Source organism: Microtus ochrogaster, chromosome 2, assembly GCF_000317375.1.
Source record: "Microtus ochrogaster isolate Prairie Vole_2 chromosome 2, MicOch1.0, whole genome shotgun sequence".
In the NCBI taxonomy this organism is placed as follows: domain Eukaryota; kingdom Metazoa; phylum Chordata; class Mammalia; order Rodentia; family Cricetidae; genus Microtus; species Microtus ochrogaster.
In genome coordinates this window covers 15,300,382-15,312,678 of record NC_022010.1, presented here as the reverse complement: position 1 = coordinate 15,312,678, position 12,297 = coordinate 15,300,382, and the positions used below count along the sequence as shown (strand labels likewise).

Genomic DNA, 12,297 nt, shown 5'->3' with positions numbered 1-12,297 from the left:
AGACAGGGTTTCTCTGTAGCTTTGGAGCCTGTCCTGGAACTAGCTCTTGTAGACCAGGCTGGCCTCGAACTCACAGAGACCCACCTGCCTCTGCCTCCCGAGTGCTGGGATTAAAGGCGTGCGCCACCACCCCCCGGCGAGCCTAACGGTTTTACAGAAGCTAATGGAAAGCTCTCATTTCACTACAATTGAGAGCCTGAAACTAACTAGAGAGCTGCATTGGCCTCTAACTCTTGATCCTACTGCGTCAGCCACTTCAGTGCTAAGTTTGGAAATGTGTACCATCACACCCAGCTAGAAAAGTCAATTCAGATTCAACTGGACATTTGTGTAGGGGTCCTGTGTCATGTGTGCACATGTGAGTGTGACTGTATGTGCACGGTGTGTAGTGTAAGACCACCATTCTTCAGGGCCTATTTACCCATTTTTCTAGACGGTGCCTCTTACTGGTCTGAGGCTCACCAAGTGGGCCAGGCTGCTGGACAGCCAGCTCCAGGAACCTGCCTGTTTCTGCCCCTGCAGTGCTGCAACTACAAGCATGTGTCATCACACCTAAAATTTTGTTGTTTATTTCGTTTTGGTTTTTTTTGAGACAAGAGTTTCCCTCTGTAGCCGTGGCTGTCCTGGAACTCGCTCTGTAGACCAGGCTGATCTTAAACTCACAGAGATCCACCTGCCTCTGCCTCCTGACTGCACCACCACAACCCAGCTAGATTTTTTTTAAGTTAACATGGGTTCTGGGGGTCAAATGAAGATCCATGTGCTTACAAGGCTGACTGACTCATCTCCCCAGTTGGACATTTTTAAAGTCTGCTTTGTTTTGCATGCAGACCAGCTTATGTCATGAAGTCCTGAGGAAATAGCAGCGGCCACCTTACAGTACAGCAAAGACAGGTGACACACCTGTCATGCTCCATATCTGTACATACCTCACGTCACAGTAGGTCTGCATACTGTACACATAAAAATGCTAAGAAACACACTGCTTAGGGCTGGAGAGATGGCTCAGAGGTTAAGAGCACTGGCTGCTCTTTCAAAGGTCCAAAGTTCAATTTCGAGCAACCACATGGCTGCTGACAACCACCTATAATGAGATCTGGTGCCCTCTTCTGGCCTGCAGGCACACATGCAGACAGAACACTGTATATATAATAAATAAATAAATCTTAAAAGGAAAAAGAAACACTGCTTTCAGTGGCACCTACCATGCCTGCAGAAGAACTGAATGACGACTCTGCATTTATCTGATCTGGTGACTATTTTGCATTTCTCTACACTTCTTTCAAGATAATTCAGACATCTAAAGATTGGTAGAATTGACTGCAACATAAATACATTGTAACATTAAACACATACTTAGTATGGCTGTCCCATTAACTTTTTAAAACTGAACTGATAAAAAGTCTGTGTATTCATAAATGGCATTGGAATGATTAAGTATATATAATACAGCTGTTATATCCTACAAAAGGCATATTTCTCCATTATAAGAGGAAACCAACTTTTTTACCTTTATTGGCAATTTGCAATTTAAATTCATCGTGGCTGAGGGTGACCATTGATATTGTTGAAAAAACAAAGATGAGAACAGAATATAGCCATATGTTGAATGACAGGAATTCACAGACCTCAGAGCAAGCTGGAAAAAAATAAGTAGTTATTTCAGAGAAAACCAACTTCTATCCTGAATTGATCCTATTATGACTATAATGCCACAAGTATATTCAAATGAAACCAAGTGCATTGAATTTACACATGGACACCTACATATATGTATCTATATTGAACATGTGTTTACAAAATCTATAATCCTAAACTCTGGCACTGTAAAAGCGTAAATGTCTACAGTGACCATAGTGTTAATGCATAAAAGGATGGAAAAGGGCTAGAAAAGGGCCCTGAGCAACTGATCATCTCATCTCTTGTCCATGGGGAGAAGCTACCACTCAGTCAGCCATCCTGGGAATGCCTAGAACTGTCAGGTTCTAAATTAAGTGCTTGGGATTATACCTGCCACCCGGCCCTTCAACTTGGCTCTTTTAACCATCTTTTTTCTCTTTTTGTTTTATTTATTTATTTATTTATGTTGTTGTTGTTGTTGTTGTTGTTGTTGTTGTTGTTTTCAAGGGTTTCGCTGTAGCTTTGGAGCCTATTCTGGAACTGCCTCGAACTCACAGAGATCCACCTGCTTCTGCCTCCCAAGTGTTGAGATTAATGAATGGCCTGTGCCATCATGTTGGGCTTTTTTTTTACATCCCCCCCCCCCCCCCGAGAAAAGGTTTTACTGTAGCATTTGGAGCCTGTCCTGGAACTCTGTAGACCAGGCTGGCCTCGAACTCACAGTGATCCGCCTGCCTCTGCCTCCCCAGCGCTGGGATTAAAGGTGTGCGCCACCACCTGGCTCACGCTGGGCTTTTTAACTGGACTTACACCTTTCTCAGATGGGTCTAGCCACAGGTCATCACTCACTCGTGATAGAGTCTGTATTGCTTTTCCAAATACTGTGGAGGAAAAGAAAGGTGCTGTTTATATTCTTTCTAGCAATAAAGAGAAATCGCAGGACTACTTCTGCATGCACAGGACTCAAACGAAAACTGGAAAGGACAGCAGGATCAACTGAACAACTTAATCATGCCGGTCAAATCCTTCAATGGAGCTCTTTATTACTACTGCCCTGTGGGTAAGATTCCCAGAGATGGAAATAGGGTCTTTCGGTAGTGCAGAGACTACCCAACCAAAGCACTGGAAATTGTTGGCAACCATCCTACCCAAGGCCTATTCTGTACCACTGCTTCTTCAGCCTGGCTCTGACCATTCACTCTGATCCTGGGCAAGAGACTGGAAAGTCACTGGCTATCTCGACTTTAACAACATTCGGCATCTAGGCCTCCAGTATGTCCAGGTTAGATCATAATGATCTCAACTTTGATGTTCTGTCGAGTCCTAGCAAGGTGCATCACCATGAGAGGAATCACCGTGAGAGGAATTCACCACAAAGTGACCAGATGTATGTATGTTATGCCACTGAGCTGGAAAAAGTGGCCAGAAATTCCCTTTTCCTTTATGTGTCTCAACAATTTCCCATTAAGTGATTACATTTGACTTTTAGGTTTAGGGTGGAACAAAGCTCAGGATGCACCTGAGAGTTAAATTATTCAGCTGATTCCCCACAGCATTTTATAGATTAATTTACATTAGGAAATACCATATAATACCCTTTACATACATAGTAAGAATTCAAAAACAGAGAAAAAAGAAACAAAAAAATCATTAAATCTGCAGTGATACAAAATGATGTCTCCTGCAAGTCAATTTCTACGGTAATGCTTTTGTTCATTTTCTTTTTGGGTTCTCCCATACTCTGCAGGCAGTCTGAACCTAGGCCTTGTACATGTCAGGCAAGCTGTCTGTGCCCACGAACCCTGTTCCAAGCCCAGTCATTCCCTTTTGTAAGGCTATGTACAATATAGTTCCCTACATTGTCCTTCTAATTACTGGGCTCAATTCATCTACTTCATGCTTATGACAAACTCTTATCAACGACGGTGTTAATATTATCTCATCTTCCAATTAAGGAAACTGAGCTTCAAAGTGACATAGTAGCTTGTTCTAGTATATATACTAGAAAAGAAATATGAAATATGAAAACAAAAAAACATCAAACCAGCCTGGTCTACAAGAGCTAGTTCCAGGACAAGCTCCAAAAGCTACAGAGAAACCCTGTCTTGAAAAAAAAAAAAAAAATTCTCTGGTAGAATCTCAAATGGAGATCGGGTTTTCCCCGGACTCAAAATTCTTTTGTTGATAAAGTGTTATTTTCCTCTCAACTTCTCCCCACATCAGCCCTGGTCCATCCGAGCTTAATGCCCAATGCTACAGTTCATTTCATGGTCACCAAATTACTAGGCATAACTAAAGCAAAAGGGGCTGTCACGCTATTCGAAGCGCAGCAAGGCCCTCACGGGGGCGCTGAGGCCAGGCTTTGCGTCCTCAGTCTGGCGAAGCACGGCAGAGGAAGCGTAAGGAGACGATGGAGACACTTCAGAGACACTAGGGTCTCCCTCTTCTAAGTAGCAAAACAAGAATGGCCGCTCCACCTTTCACCTGACCGCCCGTCATCCCGCACTTCAGCATGGCTACCAGGAAGACGGGCACGGCGGGCGGAAGCGTACCCGCCGTTGGTACCCGGATGTTATGCGCACTGCCCACTGTCTCCGCCTCTATCTTGGCCCCACCCACGCGTTTCGCCTTCTGACTGGGACTGACCTTTACGAGGCCTCGTAGGACCGTCCCTCGCAAACTCCGCGTCTTATTGGTGGCGGAAGAAATGGGCGGGTCTACTAAGAAACCCGAGGAAGAGGGCGGCGGCGTTCGTGGTGACTGACGAAGCCTGGTGACAGGATGGTGAGCACCTTGGCAGCGGCGACCCGGGTCGGACCAGGATACTCCGGAGTCGGGGACGAGGACGCTCCGGGAGGCTGGGGCGGGCGCGGCCGAGGCGCGAGCCTGGGGAGGCCGCGGAGGAGGGAGGGGGAAGATCGCTGCTGGCCAGGGTGCGGCCCGGCCTTGCTCGCCCCTCGCCCCTGCGGCCAGAGGGCGTGCGTGGAGGACCCGGCCTCTCGTCCTGTCACGAGATCGGCTCGCTGTGACCGGGAGAGGCCTCGGGCCGTCCGTGTGGCCGGACGTCTTCTTCCTGCTTCTTCGGGGCTTGCTGGGGACAGCCGGCCTCGGTGCAGAACGAGAAGTAGCCGCTGCATTGGCCACTCCGGGCGGGGACCCGGAAAGGGACTGCTTGTCAGCTGTGGCTGCTGCGACCCCTTAGAGCGAACGCATGGGGATCGTTTGAAGTCTGAGATGTGCGTGTTATTTGCAGAGCTTTAGCTTCCCCAGTCTGCATCAGGCCTTTGCTCCCGATAGATTGCTGCCCCTGCGACCTTGCTCAATGAAACCTGGGGAGCAGACACGTCCATGTAATCAGACTTTTAAAAGACATCCTGTGCTCTCCAAAGTTTGTAGAGGGCGGTTGAGCTTTGCTGTTTGTGCTGAGGAACGTTAAAGTGAAGGAACCTTTTTGACTGATGGGCACACGTTGCGTTTTTAGAGATTATTCTTCAAACGACCTTTGAAAAGGTGGTTTATAAGTGTTCCAAAGATGTGTGCTTAAATTCACCCGATTTTCGCTTCTAAACAGACTCCAGTTTAAGGTAGACTAGTTAATTATGGTAGTTTGGAGATACTTCCAGGGAGAAGAATTAGCTGCCATGATCCATGTTTCTGAAGTCGTTTTGAGAGGTGAACACTTAGGTTTAAGGGTCACTACTATTCATCACGTTTCTTTTAAAAATGTATTTCTTTTTAATTTTTGTGTATGTGTGTGTCTCCATGAATTTTATGTGCACCACCCAAGTACAGGTACCATTTGAAGCCAGAGGGCTTGAGATCCCAGAACTGGAGATACGATTGTGAGATGCCATGTGGGTGCTGGAAACCAAATCCGGGACCTCTGCAAGATCAGCAAGTGCTTTTAACTGCTGAGCCATCTCTTGATGCCTAAGTCAGGTTATTACAATATAGCACCCAAGCTGGCCTGGAATTCACAGAGATCTGCCTGCCTCTGTCTCCCAAATGCTGGAACCAAATGAGTGTGCCACCACACTGAGTGTGTGTTGGTTTTTATTGTCGTGATCTTTCTTGGCATTTTCATCATATGTATTCACGTTAGTAATGTCCTCTATAGCAAAAACTTCCCCTGGAGAATGGGTTTTTACTACTAAAACCTCAAACATTAAAAAAAGATAAAATAAACAAATAAAACCAGTGTACTCCAGAGACAGCAAGACCCCGGGAACCAGAAAAGCATAGCCTTAACCTATTCCCAGTGAATTCTTCAAATTATAAATATCTAATCTTTTTTTTTGGTTTTTCGAGACAGGGTTTCTCTGTGGCTTTGGAGCCTGTCCTGGAACTAGCTCTGTAGACCAGGCTGGTCTTGAACTCACAGAGATCCGCCTGCCTCTGCCTCCCGAGTGCTGGGATTAAAGGCGTGCGCCACCACCGCCCGGCTATAAATATCTAATCTTACAGAGAGTAAACTGAATGAGAAATTAAGGGACAAGAGTCGATGTGGAAAGCAAGGTTAGAGGATGTAGATGACATTGGCAGGGCAGGTGTGCTGTGTGTCCTCTGCTGAGAGATGAAGTGAGTACTTTTGGAATTATTTTCAGCACAGATGATTTTTAACATTTCCTTTCATAACATTCAGAAAATCATTAACAAATTTTGCATATTTGGTATGTTTTTTTTTCTTTTAACTTTTGTTGCTTTCTTTTAACATTGGTCATGTTTCACCCTTTTTTTTTTCATTCCCCTGTCTGCAATCAACTTCTTCATTCCACTAAGGCTGGGCACAGAGTAAGTTTCTTTTCTACGCTCCTACTAACAATGGTGGTTGGGTGGCTGATAACTGATCTCTCAAGTAGGAAGTGACCCAATCCCCATACTTTGTTTAGGTTGTTTATATGAATATAACAAGACAGCCTTTTCCAGACCCTTTGCTGCCTCTCATGTTTGTCTAACCTGATCTATCACTGTGGAGTTTAGGCAGGGGCACTTGTGACATGTGTCATGTATGTCTCCTAACTTGGTCATCAGTAGAAACCATAGGACTCTGTCCTACTGTGGATCTTTGATAGTTCCTGTGTGGCCATTTATCCAGTGACAGTTTTCACATATTAATAGTCAAGGAGATAGATGGCACCTCATAGAATTGGTGTCTTCAATCATAATACAGTATTGTGTCTCGCTAATGTTCTTTCTGGTATATTCTGACTGAACAGTTCATTTTTTTAGTCCCAGAGATAAACACCCTCTTATGAGTTCCGAGATTTTTCTTTTAGTATAGAAAATGTTTTCCAGCATGTCACAGTAACTGTTCATTAATCCAAATGTGAAGGGACCCCTCTTCAGTGAAGACTGTTCTATGTCAAGGTGCTTGTTACTGATTGAGGGTGGATACTTTGTAGTCAGTTTAGCTTTCCGAGGTGTTCCCCAGGGTGGACTGCTGCAGCTGCCCTGTGTTGGAAACAGTTCCTCTTATTTACAGTCCTTTTGACTTTGTTGCCAGATAATCAAGCTTGCTCTAGTAATCATTCTTACTGGACATATTCTGGGTTTTGATTGATCTTAAATTTTAATTTTTTTAAAATTTGGTTATTTTATGTGGATGTGCTTTGTCTGTATGTCTCACTGTGCACTACCTGTGTGCCTGGTACCCTCCAAGGCTAGAAGAGGGAATCAGATCTCCTGGAACTGGAGTTAGAGTTGTGAGCTGCTGTGTGTTGGGAATCAAACCTAGATCATCTGGAAGAGCTATCAGTGCTCTTAACCACTGAACCATCTCTTCAGCTGCCAAATTATTTTAAGTCAGTTTTAAAATTATGGTGGCCAGGCCAGGTGGTGGTAGCAGTCGCCATTAATCCCAGCACTTGGCAAAAAACAAAAACAAAACAATTATGGTGGCAAAAGTTTTATCATATTAAACATGTAATGCTTTCTTTGAAACTGTTGATAAGCATGCCTTGAAAAGCAGTTAGAGTGTGTGCACTGATCAGTGGAACATGGTACAATGAAGATCCTGTAAGTGTGCTTATACTAATCAACACGGAAAATCTCTTCTGTTACTCTCAAGGGGGCATGTGTTATCTTTAAATAAACTTTTTTTTCCCTTTTCTTTTCTTTTGGAGTGGTGGGGAGGTTGACACAGGATTTCTCTGTGTAACAGCTCTGGCTGTCCTTGAGCTCACTTTGTAGACCAGGCTGACCTCAAACCCACAGAGATCCGCCTACCTCTGCCTCCTAAGTGCTGGGATTAAAGGCGAGCACCACCAACGCACAGCTTTAAATGGACTTTTTTTTAAACAATAATGTCAGTTTATTTTGTTCACTCTTGAAATTTTTAATCTAAAATTTCATGGGATTGTCCCTCCCCCTTTTTTGGACAGGATTTCACTATGTAGCTTTGGCTGGTCTGGAGCTTGCTATGTAGACCAGGTTGGCCCTGAATTCACAGAAATCTTCCTGCCTATTCTTATTTTTGTCATCTGAGACTGTGGCAGCTCTAAACTGCTCCCTGCTGATCTCATTGCTCAATCATCTGCCTTTTTGTTTTACTCCCTAATGCACACGATGATTGTAAAGTGTTATTTTTAAGTTTACACACTATACTGAGGGAGTGGAAGAAGCAGTTTTATCCAGGTAATAGAAATATGACAGTGGGGATTTCTAGTGAAAGAAAGTGAAGACAGCAAAACTTATAAGAAGAAGCACATATGTATCTATTGAGACTCTAAAGTATTAGGCCTTTGTGCCCTGTGACATACTGCTAAGAATTTGAAATAGCAAAATCAGTTAATTTGGGCTAATGTTCTCCAAAGAGTCCTTTTTTTTTTTTTTTTTTCTGAAGCTGAAGACCGAACCCAGGGTCTACCACTGAGCTAAATCCCCAACCCCAAAGAGTCCTTTTTTTGAGCTGAGGACCAAACCCAGGGCTTTGCACTTGCTAGCAAGCATTCTACCACTGAGCAAAATTCCCAACCCCTCCAAAGAGTTCTTAGCACAAACTATAAAATTAACTTTTTCCCTAATTTTTTATATTTATATACATACATACATACATATATGTATGTATTTTGTGTGTGTGATAGTTTCGCTTGCAGTATTGGCTGGCCTAGAACTGGAATTTGCATGCCATGTAGCCCAGGTTGGTCTTGAACTAGCAGTCCTCCTGTCTTAGCCTCCTGAATGCTGGATTTACAAGCATGAACCTCCATACTCTGTATTCATTCCTCCCTCCCTCTCTCTCCCTCCCTATTTCCTTCCCTCCCTGCTTCTCCCTCCCTCCCACTCTCCTTCCTTTCCTTCTCCCTCACTTCTCCTTTTGAGACAAGGTCTCACTCACTGTATTATTTTAGGCTGCCCTGGAGCTTACTTTGTAGACAAGGTTGTCCGCCTGCCTCTGCCTCCTGAGGGTTAAGATTAAAGGGCATGTGCCACTACTGCCCAGCCATATTACCCCAACTGTTTTGTCTGCATGTATCTAATCACACCAGCTAGTGCAGTACTTGAAAAGCTCAGAAGAGAGTGTCGGATCCACTAGAGCTAGAATTAAATGGTTAGCTGTCTTATGGGTGCTGGGAATTGAACCTGGGACCTCAGCAAGAGCAATCAGTGCTCTTAACATCTAAGCCATCTCTCTAGGGTCATATTTCATTTCTGATAATTTCCTTTAACAATGATTTTGCAATTAAATAGGTTTATATTACAGCTGCAGATAGGATTACTGTGTCATTCTTCAAAAGTATCGAATGCTGTAGATTCTAGCAGTTCAGTTTGCAGTGTCTATCTTACTCAGTGATTCAATGTAATGTATAGGTTTCTAAATCAATCTTTTTTACTTTTTCTGAGACAGTATCTCTGTGTGTGGCTGTGGCTGACCTAGAACTCACTATGTAGACTTGGCAGGCCTTGAACTTGCAGTGGTCTCTTGCCTCTGCTCCCCGCCCCAGTGTTGGGTTACAGGTGTGTGCTCTCACCTGGCTAGTGGATCACTTTAGAAAACTTGATTTTATTATATTTTTTATTGGTTAAATAAAATAACACAACTTTATTTATTTATTTATTTATTTATTTATTTTTGGTTTTTTTCGAGACAGGGTTTCTCTGTGGCTTTGGAGCCTGTCCTGGAACTAGCTCTGTAGACCAGGCTGGTCTCGAACTCACAGAGATCCGCCTGCCTCTGCCTCCCGAGTGCTGGGATTAAAGGTGTGCGCCACCATCGCCCGGCAATAACACAACTTTAGATATTCAAGATTAAGATTAGTTTAGAACAGATATGGTACCACAGGCTAGGAACCGCATCAGTAACGTTCGCTCTGCTGGGTTCTTGGACTCTCTGCCAAGTCTAAAGGGGTAGTCATGGGAGGATCGTGTTGTCTGCCATCACATCTAACGCTGTGTTTGTTCCACTCCGACACCTGAAAGTTGGTGTTGGTGTTAGGAGATCTGCACATTCCACACCGGTGCAACAGCCTGCCGGCTAAATTCAAAAAACTCCTGGTGCCAGGAAAAATCCAGCACATTCTCTGCACTGGGAACCTTTGTACCAAGGAGAGCTATGACTATCTCAAGACTCTGGCTGGTGACGTCCACATCGTAAGAGGAGACTTTGATGAGGTGCCATTTTCCTTTCTCTCCCATCTGTACCCCTTTCTTGTTGTTTTGTATAAACGTTATTATTTAAGCTTGAGTTTTTCCATGGTCGCCCCACCACCGCCACTTTGAAAAATTACCCTTGGACCTAGAAATGTTTGGTGGTCGAACACCTCTCTAAGCATACACGGTGCCTGGGTTCAGTCCTCAACAGCATAGTTATTTGTCACCCAAATAAAAATTAGAGGTGAACTATCCATTAGTTTGCAACCAGTGTTCTGAATTTAGGCATTCTCAGATTTTGGGATATTTGCACATATATAATGAGATATTAGTGGTAAGAACCAGGTCTAAACAGCAAATTCATTTTTGTTTCATATTTTTAAATTTGTTTTTCAAGACATGGTTTCTCTGTGGCTTTGGAGCCTGTCCTGGAACTCACTTGGTAGACCAGGCTGGCCTCAAACTCAAAGAGATCCACCTGTCTCTGCCTTTGGAGGGCTGGGATTAAATGCATGTACCACTGCCCGGCTACATTGCTACATACTATATACACATAGCCTAACGATACAAATAAATTTCTGGCCATGTGGGGCTCTAAAAGACCCTGTTTGGAAGGGGAATAAAATTAAAGAGTTGTTATGCAGGGAGGTGGTAGCTCATACCTTTAATCCCAGCACTTGGGAGGCAGAGGCAGGCGGATCTCTGTGAGTTCGAGGCCAGCCTGGTCTACAAGAGCTAGTTCCAGGACAGGCTCCAAAAAGCTACAGAGAAACCCTGTCTCAAACAAACAAACAAACAAAAGAAAAAACCAATCATAGGGTCCTGAGTTCAATTCCCAGCAACCACCTGGTGACTCACAACCATCCATAATGAGATCTGGTGACCTCTTCTGGTCTGCAGGAATACATGCAGACAGAATACTGCATACATAATAAATAAATCTTTTTTTAAAAAATTGGGTATTTTAAGTATTAAAGCCTGGATATAATTTAAATAAATCCCAGTTTATAAGTTATGTGCCTTAAGTTGTGAAAATTACAAGTTTGGGGATAATTACTCTCTAAATTTTTTATTACAATATTTGTGCATGCATGTAAATAGTACTTGTGTGATGGTCAAAGGACCACAGCTTGTGAAGTCAGTTCCCTCTTTCTACCATGTGGGATCCAGGGATAGAATCCAGGCTGGGGGCAAGTATCTTACTTGCTAAGTCATCTCCCCAGCCCAGGACTTTACAGCACACCCTAAAGAACCCATATTCTATAAAAGTTAACTCAATAAAGCAGTTGCTTGGAAGCTTCCAATTTACATTGGCTGAATTGGGTTTTATACACTATTGCAGTTTTACAGGCTAAGGAGAAACTTTTTATAACTGTATTTGTTGTAGGTCTGAAGATACCTATATGAGGTTGAATATTTAAACAAATTGAATAAGTTTCATCCTATCAGAAATGTGTATTTTCCTTGTGTCTTTTTTTATATTAGAATCTGAATTACCCAGAACAGAAGGTTGTGACTGTGGGGCAGTTCAAGATCGGTCTGATCCATGGACACCAAGTTATTCCATGGGGAGACATGGCTAGCTTGGCCCTGCTGCAGAGGCAGTTTGATGTGGACATTCTTATCTCAGGACACACACACAAATTTGAAGCATTTGAGCATGAAAATAAATTCTACATTAACCCAGGTTCCGCTACTGGGGCATATAATGCCTTGGAAACGTAAGTACCACAACTTAGCATTTAGTACTTTAGAAAAAGTAGTAATTGCATGACGTTCATAAAGAGAAATACAACATTTAAGGAAGAGTCTGTGTGGTGGCACACACTTTTAATCCCAGCACTCTGGAGGCAGAGGCAAGTAGATCTCTTTGAGTTCAAGGCCAGCCAGGGCTACATAGTGAGACCCTATTTAAAAAAACACACAAGGGGGCTAGAGAGATGGCTCAGTGGTTAAGAACATTGCCTGCTCTTCCAAAGGTCCTGAGTTCAATTCCTAGCAACCACATGGTGGCTCACAACCATCTGTAATGAGGTCTGGTGCCCTCTTCTGGCCTACAGACATACACACAGACAGAATATTGTATAC

At 43.6% G+C, this 12,297-nt stretch overlaps 2 protein-coding genes across 3 annotated transcripts in view; one reads left to right on the top strand and one right to left on the bottom strand.

Moving 5' to 3' along the window:
• Positions 1-2,521, bottom strand: part of Rad9b (RAD9 checkpoint clamp component B) — a 26,309-nt gene extending 23,788 nt beyond the window's left edge. The window contains exons 1-3 of the mRNA XM_026788335.1: positions 2,431-2,521; positions 1,511-1,639; positions 1,206-1,320 (exon numbers count right to left, since the gene is read on the bottom strand). Coding sequence (XP_026644136.1) covers positions 1,206-1,320; positions 1,511-1,540 — 145 coding nt within the window. The 5' untranslated portion in view covers positions 1,541-1,639; positions 2,431-2,521. The remainder of the gene's footprint in view (positions 1-1,205; positions 1,321-1,510; positions 1,640-2,430) is intronic.
• Positions 2,522-4,257: 1,736 nt separating this feature from the next.
• Vps29 (VPS29, retromer complex component) overlaps positions 4,258-12,297 on the top strand; it is a 9,146-nt gene continuing 1,106 nt past the window's right edge. Inside the window, exons 1-4 of one of the 2 annotated variants that reach the window (XM_005344454.3) lie at positions 4,304-4,404; positions 6,400-6,411; positions 10,039-10,230; positions 11,695-11,930. In XM_005344454.3, the coding sequence (XP_005344511.1) occupies positions 4,402-4,404; positions 6,400-6,411; positions 10,039-10,230; positions 11,695-11,930 (443 nt within the window). In that variant the 5' untranslated portion in view covers positions 4,304-4,401. Of the gene's footprint in view, positions 4,405-6,399; positions 6,412-10,038; positions 10,231-11,694; positions 11,931-12,297 lie in introns of both variants that reach the window. The other variant, XM_005344455.2, reaches the window with a different exon arrangement.